The following is a 23,756-nucleotide window of genomic DNA, read 5'->3' as shown; positions in this document are numbered from 1 at the left end:
GTAACTGGTCGGCGGATGTCTCCTCCAAGGCTCAACTGGGTTCCTTACCTTTTATAGGTAAACTCTTGTTTTGGAGAGGATTTGGAGCAGTTGATAAAGAACTTGGAGAATAAAGTCCATAGGTTGCCTGAGGATAAACCTAAGAATAAGAGATTTTTTTTCAGGTGCACTCTCGTTTTCGGGATATCAGAAGGTCCCGGCCGGCTAGGGGACTCTCGGGGCCATAGAAACTGTTCTGTGCTTGGTGCAATTCCTGGGGGCAGAAGGCCCTTCTGAGAAACCGCAGGCGGTAGTGCCGTGGGGGCTAAATCTTCACAATGAGGTGAGGCTGGTCCACTCCGGCGCTCCTTCTATAGGGGTGTCGCCCAGTGAGTTGTAAGGGGAGCGGACTAAGATTACTCAGGATCAGTGGGTCCTCACGGTGATAAGAGATTGTTATGTGTTAGAATTTGCAAGGCCTGTTCTGGACTTGTTCCTTGTTTCCCCTTGTGGGTCGTTAGTCAAGTGTCTCACAGTCCGGGAAACGCTAAACAGGTTGTGGCGGCTGGGGGTGGTGGTTCCCGTCCCTCGCGACAAGCAATGGGAAGGGAAAGTATTCTATTTACTTCATCATCCAAAGGAGGAAGACACTTTTTGGCCAATTCTGGACTTAAAAAAAGGTGATTGTGTCGCTCAGGGTTCCGCGTTTTTGCATGGAGACTCTGAAGTATGTTATTGCAGAAGTCCGTGCGGGCGGATTTTTGGCTTCCAGTAGATCTGATGGAGGCGTATCTGCATATTCCCGTTTGGAGGGATCATCAGCGGTTTCTGTGGTTTATAGTCTTCAGTTTATATATTCCATTTCAGGCTCTTCCCTTCGGGTTGGCATGACTCCTCATGTCTTAACCAAAGTGATGGTGGCTGTAGTGACCGTATTGTGTCGGGAAGGTGTTTTGGTACATCCTTATCTGGATGACTGGCTGAAGGCGAAGTCCAAGGATCTATGTCGTCAGTCAGTGCAGAAGGTGGTCCGTTTGCTCAAAGCACTCAGTGGGGTGGTAAACCTGGCAAAGAGTCACTTGGTTCCTGCTCAGTCACTTGGTTCCTGCTCAGTCACTGGAGTATTTAGGTGCCTGATTCGACATGCAGCAGGGCAAGGTGTTTCTGACAGACGAGTGGACTCAGAAGCTGCGGAGGCAGGTTTGGCACTTGCTGTTCTTGCCAGTTCCAAAGGCGTGGGATTATTTGCAGGTTCTGGGTTCAATGGCTTCAACCCTGGAGCTAGTCCCAATGGCGTTTGCCTATATGAGGGGGCTCTCTTTTGGCTTGATGGAACCCATTCTCGGAAGAGTTTTTTTCTTCCCCTTCCTCTCGAGGATGTGCCATGGGACAGTCTGTCTTGGTGGCTACTGGATTCCAATTTGCTGTGTGGGATACCATTGGAGGTTCCAGATTGAGTAGTAGTTATTACAGATGCCAGTCTCTCTGGTTGGGAAGCTGTTTGTCAGCACCAGTCAGCTCAAGGTTCTTGGGGTATGGAAGAGACTTCCTGGTCTATCAATCGGCTGGAGACCAGGGTGGTGCATTTGGCATTGTGAGCCTTTCTGCTTTTGGTCAGTGGTATTTAGGTGCCTGATTCGACATGCAGCAGGGCAAGGTGTTTCTGACAGACGAGTGGACTCAGAAGCTGCGGAGGCAGGTTTGGCACTTGCTGGTCTTGCCAGTTCCAAAGGCGTGGGATTATTTGCAGGTTCTGGGTTCAATGGCTTCAACCCTGGAGCTAGTCCCAATGGCGTTTGCCTATATGAGGGGGCTCTCTTTTGGCTTGATGGAACCCATTCTCGGAAGAGTTTTTTTCTTCCCCTTCCTCTCGAGGATGTGCCATGGGACAGTCTGTCTTGGTGGCTACTGGATTCCAATTTGCTGTGTGGGATACCATTGGAGGTTCCAGATTGAGTAGTAGTTATTACAGATGCCAGTCTCTCTGGTTGGGAAGCTGTTTGTCAGCACCAGTCAGCTCAAGGTTCTTGGGGTATGGAAGAGACTTCCTGGTCTATCAATCGGTTGGAGACCAGGGTGGTGCATTTGGCATTGTGAGCCTTTCTGCTTTTGGTCAGTGGTTGGTCCATGAAGGTGCTTTCAAACAATGCGACTATGGTAGCCTATATCAATTGACAGGGCCGGTCAAAGAGTTGAGCTGTGGCTAAGGAAGCTCAGGAGTTGATTTAATGGGTGGAGGAACATTTGGAGTGCGTAGCAGTGTCACACTTAGCAGGTTTGAAAAACATTCAAGTGGATTTTCTGAGTCGCAGATCCCGGAGAATGGGCGCTGTCGGAAACAGCAATGCAGCTTATCTGGGAGTGATGGGGTGCGATCTCAGCCTGTGCATCCGGATGTCCTGACATTCCGGATGCCGGACAGCCGGATACGCAGACTGAGATCGCACACCGAGCCAAGAGTTTTCACCGTGGAAGCACATTGACCACAACTACCAGAGTATTTCCAGCCGAGATTCACATGCAGATTCCATGCCTAAAAGTGATTCCCTGACGAAGAACTCACATTCAAAACATTGCAGTGTCAGGACTGTTACACTTGCTGCATGAAGATTTCCGATTATAATCTTGGCCCCAAAACAGTGAGCATAATACGATAGTCTGGTATAACAAGACTTTTGTATACCAGCACTTTTATCCACAGCAGTGGACTCATACCGGACTCAAAAGATAGCTTTATAAATAATAAGGAAAGCATCATTCCCTGTACGTACCAGGATCAGTCCAGACTGCTGGGTTATGCCTCCCCTCCAGCAGATGGAGTCAGAGAGAAAACTGAAAGCACCCCCTAGATATACTGGTGTGCCACCTGCGATCCTTCAGTATATTCTCTGACTCCAGCAGATTGAGAGGCATAACCTGTGGTCCTGTCTGTCCTGACTAAAATACGTTTCAGGTGTTATTATTATCTTGTCTGTACTGTCTAGATCAACTAGTTTCTTTCTTTCTTAGTTTAAAAAAAAAAAAAATTAGAATGCTATAGATTTTTAGTTAGTAGTCCTGTTTCATTAAGCGCAGCGTACAGGCAGGCGTTGAGAGCACTGCTCTCACTAAAGTGCCTGGAAGCTGTGTGTCCCTTTGGTCCTGGGGGAGAGTTTACCGGTGGGCCGGTCACCCTCCCCCCGCAATTCTACCAGGTGTTTTCATCTGAAGAGGGCTTTTCTTTTTTGCTAAAAGAAAAAAGAGAGAGCAAGGGACACATAAGGCCTGTTGGTAGCAGGCAGTGCTCTGTACTACAGCCCTAGCCTGCCGCGCTTCTTACTAATCGACCAGGGACTCCGGAGGGGGTGGCAGAGGTCACCCGGCATTACTAGCTATTGCTGAGGGGACTCACTTTTGGCGCGCTTTTTCTCTCCTGCTTCGGGATGCCCTGTTCTTCGGCCTGCACGGCCTGTGGGAGGGCGGGGGCGCGACTCTCCTGGGAGGGTCTCTGTTCCCGCTGCATTCCCGGGGGCGAGGGACCCTCCCGGGGGCCGAACACTGCCCGCAGCGGCACGTCTGTGTCCTCTTCGGCGCGGCTGGGGAGCCGGTCTGTAGCTCGTTCTTCGGCCCCGCCTCCCACTGAAAATGAGCCGGCGGCCATCTTTGACACGCGGCAGTCTTCTGATTCACCGTTGGAAGAAGAGGATTCTTTTCCTCTCTCACCGCCTGCGTTAAGCCCGCGCAGTGGCTCCAACTTTGAACCTCCTCGAGCCCCCCCTCCCCCCCCCGCCCCGGCAAGACCCGCGGGGGGCTCATTTAAAAGGAAAGTACCTTTTTCTTCAGAATTTGTGCTTTTGATGCACAAAGCGTTTTTGGAGGCAGCAGCAGATTGGGAGCCAGATGAACCCCCCCCCCCCTGCAAAGATTCCCAAGTTGGCTCCTGTTAAGGAAAAATCAGGGGCTCAGGACGGGGCTGGGGCTACAGAAAAAGCCGGAGCGCATTTATTGGGGGGTACAGGGGATCCGGGGGTCCCGGATCTCACCCAAGGCTCGCAGGATGGCGCTGGGACAGAAGTCTCAGACGCGCAAGGATCCCTCGAGGGGGACGACCCCCTGGTTTTGCGCCTGTTTGGCAAAGATGAGCTTAATTTTTTGATCCTTCATGTCTTGAAGGAGTTAGAAATCCCGGCGCCGCAGCAAGACATGGATACTTCCACAGGGGATGTAGCTATGGCGGGTCTCAGGGCCCCTCCACAATCCTTTCCCTTGCATCCCAAGGTATTACAACTCATTTCTAAGGAATGGGAAGTTCCGGAAGCGTCCTTGCGTGTTAGCAGGGCAATGAATAAGTTATATCCTCTGCCATCAGAATCTTTGGATATCTTTAAGGTCCCTTCGGTAGATTCGGCAGTCACAGCTGTGGTTAAGCATACTACCATTCCCGTCACAGGAGGGGTAGCCTTGAAGGATCTCCAGGACCGGAAGTTAGAGATCCTATTGAAGCGCATCTTTGAGATAGCTGCATTGGGAGTTCGGGCAGCGGCTTGTAGCATTATGGTCAAGAGGGCCACTCTCCGCTGGATTCAGCAATTGCTTACCACACAGGAGCTCCCGCTGGACGAGGCAGAACAAGCCAATTGTGTGGAAGCGGCAGTCGCTTACACTGCGGATGCCTTGTATGATTTGCTGAGAACCTCGGCCCGCACTGTCATCGGCGGTTGCAGCTAGGCGATTAATTTGGCTCCGTCGGTCGGCAGATGCCTCTTCTAAATTGCGTCTAGCCTCCTTTCCCTTCAAGGGGAAGTTGTTGTTTGGTGAGGAGTTGGATCAACTCATCAAAGACTTGGGAGACAATAAGGTGTATAAGTTGCCTGAGGACAAGCCCTGGCAGTTTCGTTCTTTCGGAAATTCGCGGACCCGCTTTCGGGGGCAACGCCGGTTTTGCATGGGAAGGGGAGGTCCTTTTCCCCAGAAGCAGCAGGGGCCCAGGTCTCAGTCTTGGACTCCTTCCTTTCGAGGCAGGCGGCCGCAGCGATTGGGATCCTTGCAGAATCTGGCCGCCGGCAAACCTTCGCAATGAAGGCGCGCAGGCCCATTCCTCCCTTCCACGCATCGGAGGTCGGTTGTCCCTGTTTTGGGAGGAATGGGTCAAGATCACTTCAGACCAGTGGGTCCTCGACATTGTTCGTTACGGTTACGAGTTGGAGTTTGCTCGGCCCCTCTGGGATCTTTTTATGATATCTCCTTGCGGTCCTCGGGAAAAACAGCTGGTTATAACCCAAACTGTGGACCGGTTGCGGACCCTGGGGGCAGTGTTGCTTGTTCCACCGGACGAGACCAGGACGGGCTGGTATTCCATTTACTTCGTGGTCCCAAAGAAGGAAGGCACGTTCCGGCCGATCCTGGATTTGAAAAGAGTAAACAAGGTCCTGCGCGTTCCTCATTTTCGTATGGAGACTCTACGATCTGTTATTGCGGCCGTCCACAAGAGAGAATTTTTGGCTTCTTTAGATCTGGCCGAGGCGTATCTTCACATTGGGATCAGGGAGTGTCATCAGAGATACCTGAGGTTCATAGTGTTAGGAGAACACTTCCAATTTTGCGCCCTCCCATTCGGTTTGGCCACTGCTCCGAGAGTGTTTACCAAAGTTCTCGTAGTAGTCGCAGCCTTCCTGCGGCATCAGGGAATACTGGTACATCCCTACCTCGACAATTGGCTCATCCGGGCAAAGTCGGAGGACTCATGCAGGCGAGCGGTCCAGTTGGTAGTGAAGCAACTTCAATCGCTAGGTTGGGTAGTCAACTTTGCAAAGAGTCAGCTCGTTCCGAGCCAGTATTTGGAATTTTTGGGAGCACGTTTCGATACCTTGGAGGGCAAGGTATTCCTGATGCAGCAGAGAATGGAAAACCTGATGGTTCAGGTTCAGAACCTGCTGGATCTCCCGTTACCCACAGCCTGGGATTATTTGCAAGTCATTGGGCATATGGTTTCTACTCTAGAAATGGTGCCGTGGGCTTTTGCGCATATGCGTCCGTTGCAAACGGCTCTTCTTTCTCGCTGGGACCAGAGATCGGAGGATTACAGCGTCCAGTTGCCACTGTTGGAGCCGGCACGGTCAAGCCTAGTTTGGTGGTTGGTCCCGGACCATCTCTTGTAGGGAGTAGACCTAGATCCTCCTCCATGGGTTGTTGTGACGACGGATGCTAGTCTCAGGCTGGTCTGTCAATCCAGAGCGGTACAGGGAACGTGGACCCCTCGCCAAGCCTCTTGGTCCATCAACCATCTGGAGACCAGAGCGGTACGTCTAGCCTTGTGTCACCTTCTCCCGATGGTGCAGGGTCGGGCGGTACGGATTCTCTCGGACGTCGTGACCACGGTAGTGTATATAAATCGCCAAGGCGGCACGAGGAGTCGGCCGGTGGCGACAGAAGCGTCGTTGTTAATGACCTGGGCGGAGCGTCTTCTATCCCGCATCGCGGCCACCCACATCGCAGGAGTAGACAACATTCAGGCGGATTATCTCAGTCGACAACGCTTGGATCCCGGAGAGTGGGAGCTCTCAGCCGAGGCAATGAGTCTCATCACCCGGCGGTGGGGGATTCCGCGTCTGGACCTGATGGTGACTCGGCTAAATGCAAAGGCAGCGCGGTTCTTCAGCCGAAGGCGAGAACACGGATCGGAAGGCGTGGATGCGTTAGTGCTTCCATGGCTTCGTCACATTCTTCTCTGTGTTTCCTCCGTGGCCCCTGATAGGCAAGATGTTAAGACGCATAGAATCCCATCGCGGTCGGGTGGTTCTAGTGGCCCCGGAGTGGCCAAGACAGCCATGGTTTGCAGATCTAGTCAATCTCGCGACGGACGGACCCTTACGTCTGGGTCATCTTCCGCACCTCCTTCGACAGGGGCCGGTATTTTTCGATCTGGCGGATCGCTTTTGTCTGGCGGCTTGGCTTATGAGAGGAGACAGTTGAGGAAGAAGGGATATTCGGAACCTGTCATTTCCAAGCTTCTTCGTGCACGGAGGCCTTCTACTATGCTTACTTACGCTAGAGTGTGGAAAGTGTTTGACTCCTGGTGCGGTGTCTCTAACATTTCACCACACCGAGCTTCCGTAGGTCAAATCCTTACGTTTTTGCAGGATGGATTGAAGAAGGGTTTGGCTTACAGCTCTCTGAGGGTTCAAGAGGCGGCTCTGGGTTGTTTGCGGGGTAAGGTTGACTGGTCCTCTCTCGCGTGTCACCCAGATATAGCACGATTTTTACGTGGCGTTCGGAACTTACGTCCTCCGCTTAGGATTCCTTGTCCTTCTTGGAATTTGAACTTGGTTCTCAAAGGCCTCAACGCGGCTCCCTTTGAGCCTCTCAAGCGGGCCTCCTTAAAGGATTTAACTCTCAAAACGGTGTTTCTAGTGGCCATCGCGTCCGCCCGTCGGGTATCGGAGCTACAAGCTCTTTCTTGCAGAGAACCGTTCTTGCGGATTTCGGAGTCCGGTGTGTCATTGCGTACGGTACCTTCCTTCTTACCTAAGGTCGTATCGGCTTTTCATGTTAATCAGACGGTGGACTTGCCTTCTTTCTCGGCGACAGAGCTAAAGTCTGCTCAAGATTCGGATCTGAGACGTTTGGATGTTCGTCGAGTGCTCCTGCAATATTTGGAGGTCACCAACGACTTTCAAAGGTCGGATCACCTGTTTGTTCTGTGGCAGGGCCCCAAGAAGGGGCTGCAGGCGTCCAAAGCGACTATTGCCCGTTGGTTGAAGAGCTTGATCGCATCCACGTACATTGGTTGTGGTAAGTCTGTCCCTGAAGGACTCAAAGCCCATTCACTGCGTTCTCAGGCTACCTCATGGGTGGAAAGTCAGCTGGTTTCTAGCCAAGAGATTTGCAGGGCGGCCACGTGGAAGTTGTTGCATACCTTCGCTCGACATTATCGGCTCGATGTTCGAGGGCTATCAGCTGATTCCTTTGGAAGCAGTGTAATTCGAGCGGGACTCTCTGGGTCCCACCCCATTTAAGTCGGCTCGGGTACATCCCAGCAGTCTGGACTGATCCTGGTACGTATAGGGAAAGGAAAATTATGTTCTTACCTGATAATTTTCATTCCTGTAGTACCAAGGATTAGTCCAGACGCCCGCACAAATTCTATGTTTTCAGGAGAGTCCGCTCGATTCTCTTTTCTTACCAGCTCTTTCAGGTATCCGGTATTTTGGGTAAGTGGATACCCATTTTGTTTCGTTGGGGTTGGTTTGTTTGAAGAATGTTAATAATAATGTTAAAGAGTTTTACTACTTGATCTAGACAGTTGCCATAGTTAATCATTTAGCGGAGGAGTTGTGTTACTTCTTCTGCTTTGTTATCGATTATACTGAAGGATTGCAGGTGGCACACCAGTATATCTAGGGGGTGCTTTCAGTTTTCTCTCTGACTCCATCTGCTGGAGGGGAGGCATAACCCAGCAGTCTGGACTGATCCTTGGTACTACAGGAACGAAAATTATCAGGTAAGAACATAATTTTCCTTTTCGTCTGGGGCAACCAATGATTATAAACCAGTCTGACATCCACAGTGGTGGGGTTGGAGTTGCAGTAGCCACATAGGCGCACCATATGAGGTTTCCCCGGATGATTCCATACAATCCTCATTTGTATTTGGGCTAGACCTTTCATATTTATTGATATTCACTATTAATGATTCATATTTCTTTATTTTGTTTTATGTTTTCTGAGGAATGGTGATGATTCTGGTTTCAAATCACCATACAGAAGCTCTTATCCTCTCAGAATAATCAAACTAATGAAATAGAGAGGATACATCTTATTTATTATCCAACCTGTTGATATCTAATTACTACCACGAAAACAACATCATAAGAATAAGTGCAGATCTAATTTAATCCACTGCCTCTCGCCACGCAATGGGCCGCAGGCAGTATCAGCAGTTTGTCAAGCACTGTATTATAATCATTTGATGTTTCCCGTTTACTCCCGCTATTTTTATTTAATCCACTTAAAAAACTTTATTTTCTTTAAACCCAAAAGCAAACTTTCATTAAATCTAATTTCTATTTAATGAAGCATTATGCACATTAAAAGTTATACTTAGCTCCCACTGTAGATTTTTTTTATTTTAACACTGTCCCGACATGGGCCATGTTTCGACTGTTTCCAGTCTTCATCAGGGGGTGCCTTGTATCATAATTTCATATTTGCCTTTCCGACGCTCTAGTCAATCAATTCAACCTAAAACAAACAATGTTAAAAATTCTCACCACATGAATACGTATCACCAAACACCACCCATTAAACATCTTGTTCCCAAATTAGTTGTTCCCTATTTCATTCTCATAGTCTCCTACCTTCAAAAAATGTCACTACATACGAAATAATTCTGCCGTAGTTTCAATTGCACGTAAAGAATCCACATATACAGGATATAACTAGTAAACACTACGTAAATAAGAATCCTGGAATGATATATGAGTGGATAAGCTCAAAGAGACCTCATATTTAAATGCCGGAAGGCTAAGCTAATGTAAGCTTTTGATAGCATTCAATCAATTTTTAATCATTGGTCTCAATGGGCTGAAATTTCGAGGGCGCGGGGAGCTGCCCGTTTATGCACATTGAAAACTGAAAGTACTTGTAACTCGGAATGCTGACGCTTAAATCCGACAATGTACTTATCTTGCCGTGTCCGTAAATGAGCCTAGTGATGATAAGCTTGGTGGACTCCGACGTTGCCCCGACACTGAGTGTTTCGGAGAGGACCTCCTTCTTCAGGGGGCCGGGTACCACTAGAACAGGCTCTGTAGATGTTCGGAGGACTTTGACAGACTGTGGGTAAAGTAAGTACAAGAAACAATGTGCATAAATAATACCACTCAAATTTAGAGAAATGGCGCCGGTCCACATCAAATTTTCAATGCATTACCGATGTTTGCATACAGCAGGGGTACTAATATCAAACAACAGGTGGTTCGTGCCACACAAGATGGTGATTCTATTCTTGGCCCCAGTGGACAAACTCAATGTGGTCACTGTAGTTTTTGCGCTCAAGCTATTATAGGGATCACGTGGCAAGATCCCAATACCCAGATGCGTATCACACGCAGACACTCAGTTGATTGTAATTCTGACTTTGTTATTTATGGCATTATATGCCCATGTCATAAGGTATACGTGGGCAGGACCAAACGCAAAATCAGGACCCGCCTGACGGAACATCGGAGTCGCATGAAAAATCTGGACATTAAAGCACCGATTGTACAACATTGCATCATATATCAACACACTTTTGAGCATCTCCAGTGGCTCATTATAGAACATGTCGCTCCATCATGGAGAGGCGGGGACAGAGTTTCCTCGCTGAATTTTAAGGAACAGCAATGGATTCATCGTCTTAAATCGGTGGAACCATATGGGTTAAATGAGAAAATTGAGTGGTACACTCTCATCTAACTACTGTTCCTTTGAATATGATGTTTTCTTGCTGTAGTCAGTGACGTAGATGTCCGTTTTTTTAGCTCCTTCCGGGTAACCCGTCAATGAGAGAGTAATCCAACATGGCGTCTGACAAACGTCATTTCCCTTATAAGGTGTTCCCCATGACGTAGATATCCATTTATGGACACATACCTTGGCTTGGCGCCTTTTCTGCCTCCTTTAAAGGTCAGCGTTCTCCCATTGTCTGCCGCCGCCGATAGAAGGATCACGGCCGAGCGCATTACCTCCAGTCCAGCATTGTACAAGTCAGTATTTTAAGAGGAACAGGTATTGATCTTTAATATAAGTTCATACTTTGAACTACATCGCTTATAGACGGCATTATGTTATGTTCGCAGAGTGAAATAGAAACGCTATCGATGCTACTGCACCAATAATCAATCTTGTAACAGTAAGTGTTCTCCTACATTCCGGCGCCATTTCTCTAAATTTGAGTGGTATTATTTATGCACATTGTTTCTTGTACTTACTTTACCCACAGTCTGTCAAAGTCCTCCGAACATCTACAGAGCCTGTTCTAGTGGTACCCGGCCCCCTGAAGAAGGAGGTCCTCTCCGAAACACTCAGTGTCGGGGCAACGTCGGAGTCCACCAAGCTTATCATCACTAGGCTCATTTACGGACACGGCAAGATAAGTACATTGTCGGATTTAAGCGTCAGCATTCCGAGTTACAAGTACTTTCAGTTTTCAATGTGCATAAACGGGCAGCTCCCCGCGCCCTCGAAATTTCAGCCCATTGAGACCAATGATTAAAAATTGATTGAATGCTATCAAAAGCTTACATTAGCTTAGCCTTCCGGCATTTAAATATGAGGTCTCTTTGAGCTTATCCACTCATATATCATTCCAGGATTCTTATTTACGTAGTAGTTTCAATTGCAGCATTAATAGTGCCTCGGCGTTCAAACTCATATCCTCACTTCCTTCAACAACATTTATACCCAGCCACCCGCCCGGAAACTCCAGCTGTCAATCACATTTAAAGGGGCTACTCCTCATTAAACAAACTTTATTTAAAATACCGACCAGTCAATTTCCTTATTTAGACCACTAGGGGTCACTGTTTTAAAATAATGGATCCACTTCTGTTCTTTTTGTAGAAGTACCGAATCAAAATTACCACCCCTCTGTGATGGTTTAGGTTGTTCAATCACCGCGAATCTAAAATCAGCAAACACATGTCCTGCCATTATACAATGTATAATGGCAGGACATGTGACCTAAATAAGGAAATTGACTGGTCGGTATTGACTGGGTAAATGTAACATCAGGGCATGCTAGAGATGTAAAGTTCCTGGATGGAATAAATGACTGTTTCATGGAGAAATTGGTTCAGGAACCAAGAGAGGGAGCTATTTTAGATTTAATTCTTAGTGGAACGAGGGATTTGGTGAGAGAGGTAATGGTGATGGTGCCATTTGGCAATAGTGATCATAACAGGATCAAATTTGAACTAATGACTGGAAGGGGGGCAATATTTAAATCTAAGGCTCTAGCACTAAACTTTCAAAAGGGAAACTTTGATAAAATGAAGGAAATAGAAAAAAAACTGAAAGATACAGTTGCAGAGATTAAGCATGTACAACAGACATGGACATTATTTAAAGATACTATCTTAGAAGTGCAGTCCAGATGTATTCCACACATTAAGAAAGATGGAAAGAAGACCAAACAATTGCTGCATAGTTAGAAGGCAAGGTGAAAGAGGCTATTTTAGCCCAAAAAACTTTCTTCAAAACTTGGAAGAAGGATCCAAATATCTTGACAATGCTTATGCTTTTTCTTAAGTGTAAAACACTCATAAGACAGGCTAAGAGAGAATTTGAAATGAAGTTTCAAGAGGAGGAGGCATCCTCCTAGCCGCCAAAAAACCCCCCTCAAACTCAGGCCCTTGAACATCAGCCCCCCACTCAAACTCGAAATTGGCCTATTTAGATCCATAGATCTCCAAATCTGACTAGTCTACTCCCCCCCAGGCATTTTGGAACACAATCCCTCCCCCTTCATTGAATTCATATCCAACAACATCAATTATGATAAACCTGCCATACTACTAGGAGACTTCAATATTCACGTAAATTCCATACCCCATTCACCTTCATGTGAAACATTCCTTGCCGCCCTACAGGCCCTAGGCTTCACCCAAATCATATCCACCCCCACACATAAAGCGGGGTACACCCTAGACCTCATTTTCATCAACTCTTGCATCCACATACCATCTCCCGCCTCCTGCACCCCTGTCCCTTGGTTTGATCACTCACTTATTGAGACTCACCTTACCACAAGCGCCACCACCACTTGTAATCCTCCCCAAAACAACTCCTTCTCCTTCCGTAAACACTGTTTGTCCAAAGAAATTACCACCGCACTCTCCGAATCCCTAAGCAAACTAGACTGCTCCTCACCCGAAGCTGCACTCAGCTCCTGGGATAACCTCACCCTCGACATAGCCAACAACTTATGCCCTCTCATCACCCGCAAGTAACACACTACACCCCCACACAACAAACCATGGTACACCACAGAACTGCACCATATGAAAAACAACCTTAGACTTAGAGAGAGCCTGGCGTAAAGACCCAACCCAACAACACTCCACCGCCTACAAATCATTCTTACACATATATACCGCCTTGCCATTCAAAAAACCAAACGTGACTACTACTCTGCCAAAATACATCAATATATTTATAACCCCAAAGCCCTCTTCTCATATGTCACCGCCCTCACCAAAGCTCCCGCCCCTCTCATCGCCGACAAAGAAGCCAGCACAAAATGTGAAGAATTCGCTCATTTCTTCCATAACAAAATAACAAACATACTCCTCAGGTTCTCTCCCTCAACCACTCCCATGCCCAGCAACCACCACACCTCCCCCAACAACTCACTCAACACCATCAACCTCACCTCCTCCAAGGAAATTGAGTCCATTCTCAAAAAAATCAAGCCCGCATCCCACCCATCCGATACCATCCCCTCCAAAACCCTCCTGTCCATCCCCAACATCATTGCCAAACCCCTAGCAGACATCATTAACAGCTCCCTATCAGCTGGCTCAGTTCCCAATTCCCTAAAACACGCAGTCGTCAAACCCCTTATCAAAAAACCATCTCTTGACCCTAAAGACCCGGCCAACTACTGTCCCATCTCAAATCTCCCCCTCATCGCCAAAATCTTGGAAAAGGTGGTGAACACCCAGCTTATGGACTATCTTGAAGACAACAACATTTTTCACCCTTCACAATTTGGCTTCCGTAAGAACCTGAGCACAGAAACCCTTCTACTATCCCTCACCGATGCCCTCCTCACTGGCCTTGACCACGGTCATAGCTTTCTCATTGCCTTCCTTGACATCTCTGCAGCCTTTGATACGATTAGCCACAACCTCCTCATTTCCCGCTTGGTTGACATCGGTATCTCTTGCATAGCCCTACTCTGGTTCAAATCCTACCTGGCTAACAGACATTTCTTGTTAAACTTGGCAACTCAGAATCCACACACTTCGCCCTCACCCAAGGAGTGCCCCAAGGCTCCTCCCTATCATCCACCCTTTTCAACATCTACCTCGTGCCCCTCTGCCATCATCTATCTGACCTTGGCCTCAATTTGTACATCTATGCAGATGATGTACAAATCATCATCCCTATCCATGAATCATTATCTACAACACTAGTTTTCTGGGAGACATGCCTTGTATCCATAAACTCACTACTCACCTCCCTACAACTTGCCCTCAATTCCTCAAAAACTGAGCTTCTCCTCATCCACAACCACCAAACCCTTAAGCTCTCTCTTCCCAACGACCCTACAGCCACCTCCCTCACTTCACAGCCTCCTGTACGAAACCTTGGCGTTCTAATTGATCCACATCTAAATCTAAAACACATTAACTCCGTCCTAAAAGAAGGCTTTTACAAACTCAGTGTTATAAAAAAGCTCAAGCCACTCCTCCACACACACGATCTCAGAACAGTCATCCAATCCACCCTTTCATCCAAGCTGGATTACTGCAATTCCTTGTACCTTGGCCTTCCCTACTCCACCATCAACCCCTCCAAATACTACAGAATGCCACTGCAAGGATAATCATGAACGCACGCAAATCAGACCACATAACCCCCATTCTTAAAGACCTCCACTGGCTCCCCATCCCATCACGTATCTTATTCAAAACTCTCACTATCATACACAAATCCATCCACATAAATAATTCCTCTTGGCTCAGCGAACCGCTCCGATCCACACAATCCACCCGCCCCACTAGAGCAAATCTCAAAGGCACCCTACAAGTCCCACCCCTCAAGAAGGCCCGACTCACAGCAACAAGGGACCGTGCTCTCTCAATTGCTTGCCCAACTCTCTGGAATGCCCTACCCACAAACCTCTGCCTGGAGCCCTGCCATACTAAATTCAAGAAAATGCTAAAGACTTGGCTCTTCCACCTGCTTCTCTGTTATCTTTGACTCGCTCCAAGTAATTTGCATCATGTAAATGTTACCTCTCGAGTTATTGTTACTTCTCTAGTTCAATTTTCAGTCCTGCCCTCAAGTTTCTACTGTTGTCCCTCTCCCACCCCTGTTCATTGGATTTTCCACCTACTGTTGAGATGTAAACCGATGTGATGTGCATTCTAATGTCGGTATAGAAAAGCTGTTAAACAAATAAGTTTGCTATGGAGGCAAAAACTCAAAATAAATTCTTTTTAAATATATCCGAAGCAAGACATCTGTGAGGGAGTTGTTTGGACTGTTAGATGATTGAGAGGTTAAAGGGGGTTTTTAGGGAAGATAAGGCCATTGTGGAAAGACTAAAGGAATTCTTTGCTTTTGTGTTTACTAATGAGGATGTTGGGTAGATAATGGTTCTAGAGATGGTTTTCAAGGGTGATGATTTGGTTGCATGGTGAACCTGGAACATATAGTAGGCCAGATTGACAAACTAGAGAGTAGCAAATCGCCTGGACTGGATGGTATGCACCCCCGGTTCTGAAGGAACTCAAAGATGAAATTTCAGCCCTATTACAAGTAATTTGAAACCTATCATTAAAAACGTCCTTTGTACCTGAAAGGTAGCCAATGTAACCCTGATATTTGAATAGGGCTCCAGAGGTGATCCGGAAAACAATAGACCGGTGAGTCTGAATTCAGTGCTGGATAAAACCATGAAAACTGTTACAAAGAATAGAACCACAGAACACATAGAAAGACATGATGTAATGGGACACAGCCAGCCTGCATTTATCTAAGGGAAGTCTTGCCTCAGAAATCTGCTACATTTTTTTGAAGGGTTTATAAACATTTGGATAAAGGTGAACTGGTAGATGTGGTGTATTTGGATTTTTAGAAGGCATTTGACAAGGTCCTTCATGAGAGGCTTCTAAGAAAACTAAAAAGTCATGGGATACGTGGTGATGTCCTTTCATGGATTGCAAACTGGTTAAAAGATAGGAAACAGAGTTAAATGGTCAGTTTTCTCAGTGGAAAAAGGTAAACAGTGGAGAGCCCCAGGAATCTGTACTTAGACCAGTGCTTTTCAATATTTTATAAATGATTTGGAAAGGGATACGATGAGTGATGTGATTAAATTTGCAGATGATACAAAATTATTCAGAATAGTTAAATCACAAGTGGATTGTGATAAATTGCAGGAGGAACTTGTGAGACTGGAAGACTGGAATCCAAACGGCAGAAAAAATTTAATGTGGACAAGTGCAAGGTGATGCATATAGGGAAAAATAACCCTTGCTGTGGTTACACAATGTTAGGTTCCATATTAGGAGTTACCACCCAGTGGATAATACATTGACATTGTTGGCTCAGTGTGCTGCGGCAATCAAAAAAGCAAACAAAAAGTTAGGAATTAATAGGAAGGCCATGGTGAATGAAACAGAGAATGTCATAATGCCTCTGTATCACTCCATGGTGAGACCACACCTTGAATACTGTGTACAATTCTGGTTGCTGCATCTAAAAAATTATATAGTTACACCGTAGAAATTAACAGGGAAGGGTGACCAAAATGATAAAGGTATTGGAATGGTTTCTCTATGAGGAAAGTCTAAAGTGATTAGGGCTTTTTAACTTGGAGAAGAGATGACTGAGGGGGGAATATGATAGAGGTCTATAAAATCATGAGAGGTCTAGAACAGGTAAATATGAATCGGTTATTTACTCTTTCAGATAATAGGACTAGGGGGCACTCCATGAAGCTAGCAAGTAGCACATTTAAAACAAATTGGAGAAAATTATTTTCCACTCAACGCACAATTAAGCTCTGGAATTTGTTGCCAGACAATGTGGTTAGTGCAGTTAGTGTAGCTGGGTTTAAAAAAGGTTTGTATAAGTTCTTGGAGGAGAAGTCCATTAACTGCTATTAATCAAGTTGACTTAAGGAATAGCCACTGCAATTACTGGCATTAGTAACTTGGGATGTATTTAATGTTTGGGTACTTGCCAGGTACTTGTGACTTGGATTGGCCACTGTTGGAAACAGGATGCCGGGGCTTGATTGACCCTCGATCTGACCCAGTATGGCAACTTCTTATGTTCTTATGGTTTCCGCTCTGTTTCCGCAGGACTGCAGCTGAGCAGCCAGATCCGGGGATGCCTCGTTACCTGCTCTGCAGATAAATATGTGAAGGTCTGGGACATTTTGGGAGACAGGCCAAGTCTGATCCATTCTCGCAATATGAAAATGGTAAAGTGACACTGTAGCAGAGCTCTGTGATCTCATATAGAGCACATCTTTCTCCGCATATGATGCTAACACACTTTGTATGCTGCAGCATCTGTGATACCACAGGGATACACTATGAGAACAAGACTGCATCTTCCTGCAATACCATATGGGGCACCAAGGGGAGTGGCACAGTTCCTCCCTGGACACAGCGCCTCCCATGTGAATGTAGTGGCACATTTATATATAATATATACCCTGTGATCAGCTGTAGCACATTTATATATAATATATACCTTGTGATCAGCTGTAGCTGCATTACAGCATCTCTATGCAGAGTCCATGATTTCTTGTGTCTGTCTTAATTCTGCAGTTCCCGTTCTCTATACTTTTATACCCTTTAGTCCAATACTGAATTTGTATTTTCCGCAGGTAAGCAGGGCTGGATTAGCCATGTACTCTGGGGATCGTCCTCCGGGCCTCTAGGTGGCAGAGCTCCTCAAAGCACACAGACAGCTGAGCTCTGTGTGCCTGGCTGTGTATATAACCATGCAGTCTCCCAGTCTGCTCCAGTCTTTGGTTTCTCCGCGCTGCATGGTGTGCACGGAATCTCCTCTTTACTACTTTTCTTTCTCTCTTTTCCTGCAGGATTGGTGAGAGCCTCTCCACCCTGCATTCGGCAGGGGGTAGAATCACAGCCACTCTGGGCCTGAAGTCCCCGGAGTCCGAGGCTTACCGTCTCCTCTGAGCCCTGCACCAGGGGCAGCATTCAAGTCCCCCTGCCATTCGTTAGGGAGCAGCATTGGGGGAAGCGATGCAGCGGTGGCCTCGGGCTGGCTCTGGATTCCCTCCGGGGGCCTATATGCAGGACCCGGGGGGGAGGAGCAGTTGCAAGAGCCGGCTCAGTGGAGCCAGAATCAGGCAAGACCCCTGTCGCCTAACCCGCTGCAGGTCTCGATGGAAGGGAAGCAGGGGAATGACCGCTGGACAGACAGCCCTCTTCCCAGCCCCTAATTCGGCGGGGAGCCCTTCCCGAGGGAGCTCCCCAGGCGACATGGAATGCCTTCGCCCGAGTGGCCGGTGTGTCATGTATCAACGTGGGCGCCATGGGGAATATTGGGCTGGCGCACTAGAACCCGACAGGTCAGCTCATGGAGCACAGAGTCAAGAGATCAGGAGCGCTGAGGCCGGCACATTGAAGCACGCATCGAGCCCCCAGCAAGGTGGAACTACCAATAGGGCTGGTGTGGGCGGCTGACTGTAGTGCTGTCCGCTTGAGGGGAATGGCATAGACACGAGGATCTGTCAAGGGGCCAGGAAGATTCAGCGCAATGATGACAGTGACGAAAGCTGCCTTGCGCAAGTCCTGGTATCCTGCAGGGAGTTATATTCCGTGATGGCATGGGTGAATGACTTGAATGGTACCGACATGTTGAGAAGGCGTAATGCTTCCCGCCAGCGCCGATGCTCGTGGCCAACGTCGGGGGCGCCGAGCCACCCTAAAGATGCTGATTCATCAGGCACCTCCAGGTAAACAAAGGCAGACTGCTGTCAGCCCCTAGAGGGGGTTGCATGAGGAGGTAGTGACCAGGACGCAGCGCCAGCTCAGGGCCAGGAGCCCTGGAGCAACATGGCACAAGGGGGCACCCAATATAGAGATAATCTAGTGGGAGCTACCTCCCAGTGATTCCAGACATTTCTCTTGTTCAGGCAGCCAGGGACTATCCGGCTGCTGCAGGAGAAGGCAGTCGCTCCTGGGTGTCTCTACTTCGGGCGCATGCCTTTAGAGCTGCTTAGCAACTCTTCTGTCGTCATCAAGCACAGCAGGCTCTACACGGCGTATACTCCAGGCGGGAATGCTGGACTATGCAGTGCTGGTGTGAGGTCCTCTAGCCCTCAAAGCTGGACCATTACAGCTGCCGGATAGCAACCCTCCCCAAAGTAACAACATGCTAGGTTGGGGGGGGGGGGGGGGGGGGGGAGTCTGCTGTGTCAGGGGACACAGGGCGTCACCCAGAATCTATGAGTATTATGGCCAGATTGGTGGTATGGGCCCAGATCAAAGTTCGTGGGATAAATTTGGAATAAAACTCCAGACGACGGCAGCGCAGGGCCGCGGCCAATAGTGCATTGTATGGGCCAGCACACGTGGACAATGCTAGCAGTAGTCTCGGCCTTAAGGCCTCTAGATACCCTTAACAAGGTTGCAGCTGCAGATTTCCCATTTTCCTACGGGGCGGAGGGCCCTGTGCCCGCACTTCCTCATTCCCGAGAGATCAGAGGGTCGTCGGCTCTAAAGAGATCCATCATTAGCAGGAAGCGGGATAACTTCCTGCCAGCCCACTCTGACTGTTACTAACTGAGGAAGAGGAGTAGGAGCTATCCTCGGGGGGTCCATATTCCCGCAGTTGCCTGCTTCTGTACTTGATAGCAGATTTATGACAACTGCGTGAAGCTGCTGTCTTAACCTCTCTCAAGACCCAGCAAGAATGCTAGGAGTATCCTCAACTATCACCATGGTTAACGGGATGAGGGGATGACCTGCAAGAATTCACGAGGACTAGGCTCTGCTCAAACCTTGAGGTGTTAATGGGAGTTCAGTGACTCCCCCTAATACATCACCTCATTGCAGCCCTACGTCTGGTGGGACCAGTGGCTAGGTCTTATGCGCTTAAATTCAACCACCGCATCCGCTTACAGGACTTCATGGTGGGCCGAGTGAACTGCATCCAGTCCATGGTGCCTTCTCGGGCTCCAAGGATCCGGAGTGCCCTTATCAGAGTTACTCAAGGTCTGTGACCTGTGTCAAGAAGCATGAAATACTGGAAACCCTCCTCTGCTACAAAAAGAGGTGGGTCCTGCAGAGTCCATTCTTCGACAGCACAGCCTTCGAGCTACTTCTGGTGATGAATTCAACATTGCGTAATAGGCACACAGTGGCAAATACGGTGTTGGCAAAGAGGCTTGAATATGTGGGCTCCTGCCACAGGAAACAGCGCCACCAGGAACATGGAGGAGGGGTCACAGTGAAGGTGCATCCCCAGATGTCAGCAGGGATGCCTCTCAGCAGTCAATCCAGGGGGGACAGCTCGGAGATGGATCCCTGAGTGAGCCAGAAGCAGTCAGAGATAGATATTCTTCACAAGCGAAGGAAGAGAGTCTGGCCCAGATGAGCTGTCAGAAGTGGTGTACATCAGGAGATACACAAAGGGGAGAGACTACCGTATACAACAGGCTCACCCCCCCTTCATAAGAAACGCAAGACTAGGTAGTACCAGTCTCATGGTCAGGAAGGTAGGGTGGTCTCGGCAACAGAAATATACCCATCTTACCCACCTGCCAACCCAAACCTGACTGCAGCGGGACGAGTTCCTTCTTAATCTCTTGTACCTGCTTCCCTGCCACACAGGGTGGGATTTGAAAGGACAGCATGAACAACCCAGGGCTTACCAAGATCAATCCTGGATGGCCTGGTACCCTCCAGGAAAATCTCCGACATGAAGTATTATCGAGCAAGGGGACCATGTATCCAGGGTGGCATGGAGAATGCGAAGTTGATCCTTCTCCTTCCCAGGAATGTCTATTGCAACATCGCCTCTTGTTGGATTGGGCAAATCTAGCAAACAGCATCCGTAGAGTACATGTCAGCAATATTCTGCTACTACTCTCCTTGAGGGCTTCTTGGTGTCATGCCAACCATGGGTCCCCAGAGTTGTCCAGCATCTTTTAAATACGCCCACCGGCTCAAAGACCGAGGGATCTCAACCCCCGGAGCAGCTGATGTTACCGCCCTTGAACTCATGATCGGTAGCCAGATGAGGTATCCCCTCGGGAAGAAAGTGCTTATTGGTTGCCTGGAACATCAACAGGGAATCAGTGACCTACAAGTGCTATTGTGGTAGGTACCACCGAAAGCATGCCCTTACTCCTTTTCCCGTGGGGTATCAGTGTTACCCCCTAACTAGATAGGTAACCCTTCCGGAGCTGCATATATCAGAGATGAAAAGACTGCTGCACACAGCGGGCTGCAGGAGTGCCTCAGCTCGCTATGAAGAACGTGCACACTCAGAGTCCAGAGTTTCTGAACTTTCAGGTCCTTTAACCCAGAAGCTCTGGACTATCAGGATCCAGGAGAGACATATTGTCAACGATTTCTCGGCATATCTTGTTCTAATATAAGGCAACAGACACTATACCTACATCAGTGAAGGTTTGCTAAATCAGAACGATGGTAGTATCCATCGTCTACTCAGCAAAGTACCTATTCAGGACATACATAGAGTCGCCACGTGGTCATCATTGCATACCTTTTACTTCTCAAGACTGCCTTACCAGCAGACTGTCCGCAGTGAGGTGACAGGTTGAGCGCACCCCCAATAAGACCGGAACAGATCACCATCACTTCCAGAGACTAGGGGGTATCTAACCTGCTAGCTGGGGACTCCCCAGAGTACATGGCTAATCCAACCTTGCTTATCTGCGGGGAAAAAAGCAAGTATGCTTACCGTAACCGGTGTTTTCCGTGGACAGCAGGGTGAATTAGCCATGCTGACCTGCCCACCTCAGCTCAGCTATGTGTGCTTTGAGGAGCTCTGCCACCTAGAGGACCGGAGGACGATCCCCAGAGTACATGGCTAATCCAACCCTGCTGTCCACGGAAAACACCGTTTATGGTAAGCAAACTTGCTTTTCTAAAAGTTTTAAAATTCTTTTTACCCCTTAATTACCTTAATTTAGTCCGGAAAATAAATTTGATGAAAACGTGCAATGAGAACTGGAATCTGATTGGGTGTACAGAATCTGCCTTCTGGCTGATCATTTTGTTCTCTACATTGTGTGTGTTTCTTATTTATTTTGCAGAGTATTCTCTTCTGTAGTGCCTGCTGCCCAGATTTACCATTTGTGTATGCTTTCGGAGGTCAGAAAGAAGGACTCAGGGTCTGGGATATAAGCCGTGTTGGTGCAGGTAAGGTCCATCGCTCACAGCCACAGAGCATGCTCTGTAGAAACATAGAACATGGCCCATCCACGTCTCATACCCAGCTTTATAGTGTCTTCCTCTCCCTCAGAGATCCCCTGTGCTTGTCTCATGCTCTCTTCATCTCCACTATCTCCAGAAGGAAGCTCTCTTCAGCTTTATAGTGTCTTCCTCTCCCTCAGAGATCCCCCTGTGCTTGTCTCATGCTCTCTTCATCTCCACTATCTCCAGAAGGAAGCTCTCTTCAGCTTTATAGTGTCTTCCTCTCCCTCAGAGATCCCCTGTGCTTGTCTCATGCTCTCTTCATCTCCACTATCTCCAGAAGGAAGCTCTCTTCAGCTTTATAGTGTCTTCCTCTCCCTCAGAGATCCCCTGTGCTTGTCTCATGCTCTCTTCATCTCCACTATCTCCAGAAGGAAGCTCTCTTCAGCTTTATAGTGTCTTCCTCTCCCTCAGAGATCCCCCTGTGCTTGTCTCATGCTCTCTTCATCTCCACTATCTCCAGAAGGAAGCTCTCTTCAGCTTTATAGTGTCTTCCTCTCCCTCAGAGATCCTCCTGTGCTTGTCTCATGCTCTCTTCATCTCCACTATCTCCAGAAGGAAGCTCTCTTCAGCTTTATAGTGTCTTCCTCTCCCTCAGAGATCCCCTGTGCTTATCTCATGGCTCTCTTCATCTCCACTATCTCCAGAAGGAAGCTATTCCATGTGTCTGCTATCCTTTCTGTGATGAAATACTTCCATATCTACCCCCTTTTACCCTTTTTCAAGTTTTCTTTCTATTGCTAGACACTCACCTCCTGTACATTTATTCTTTGGAGGTATTTAAGTATCTCTATCTTATATCCCTTTCCCAACCTCTCCTCCAAGGTATACATGTTTAGATTTTAAGTCTATAAAGATCACTGACCAGCTGTCTGTTTGGTGTGAATCCTTCTTTGTGTATGGTTTCCAGAATGGTACACAATTGTATCATTAATAGCCTAGTCCCCCAACAGCCGCATATGCTGTACTCGCACACTCACACTCACACTCGCACACTCCTAACGCTATCGTTCAGTCCCAGGTTCTTCCCTTGATTTTCTGTTGCAGTGAAAGAAATATTTGGAAACCGTGAGAGACTAATGTTCAGCAGTGGTTCTTCAGGTCCTGTGGCCAGTACTTCCTGCAGCCGGGACACAGCCATGGAGAGATAGAGAAGATGTGCTAATCAGTTTCAGCATCGTTTTATGTGTCTCTTCCTGTACTTTAAAAGTGCATTGTACTATGGTAGTAAGGCTTACAGACCCTGTTAATAAAAATGTGATCTTTTTCAGGTGAAAAATTAAATATTTTTTGTTTAGGAAGTGGTGAAAAGATTATAGTGACATTTGGCAGCACAGATATTGAATGGTGCTGCTAAGTCACTGCTTTATGACTTATAGTTCCACTCTGCAATGATCTGCTGTTTACACGGGTCTTTTACAGGCCCTTTCTCTAGAAGAGAAGTAGTAGTTCCCCATGGAATTAATGGAGCCTGCTTCTGGGATATACAAACACATATTTATTTATTTAAACACTTTTATATACCGAAGTTCGTATGGACATCACATCGGTTTACATAAAACGAAAGGGAGGAAGAGAAATCGGAAGAAAAAAGTTA

General features: G+C 47.7%; 1 protein-coding gene across 1 annotated transcript in view; it reads left to right on the top strand.

Moving 5' to 3' along the window:
• The window catches only part of PWP1 (PWP1 homolog, endonuclein), a 129,869-nt gene extending 106,431 nt beyond the window's left edge, over nucleotides 1-23,438 (top strand). Inside the window, exons 13-15 of the mRNA XM_029597379.1 lie at nucleotides 17,039-17,160; nucleotides 22,000-22,105; nucleotides 23,207-23,438. Of these exons, the coding sequence (XP_029453239.1) occupies nucleotides 17,039-17,160; nucleotides 22,000-22,105; nucleotides 23,207-23,310 (332 nt within the window). The 3' untranslated portion in view covers nucleotides 23,311-23,438. The remainder of the gene's footprint in view (nucleotides 1-17,038; nucleotides 17,161-21,999; nucleotides 22,106-23,206) is intronic.
• Nucleotides 23,439-23,756: the final 318 nt, after the last annotated feature.

The sequence above is a fragment of the Rhinatrema bivittatum genome, chromosome 4 (genome assembly GCF_901001135.1).
Source record: "Rhinatrema bivittatum chromosome 4, aRhiBiv1.1, whole genome shotgun sequence".
NCBI lineage: Eukaryota > Metazoa > Chordata > Amphibia > Gymnophiona > Rhinatrematidae > Rhinatrema > Rhinatrema bivittatum.
The sequence above is the reverse complement of the archived record's forward strand: the minus strand, read 5'-3'. Positions and strand labels throughout refer to the sequence as shown.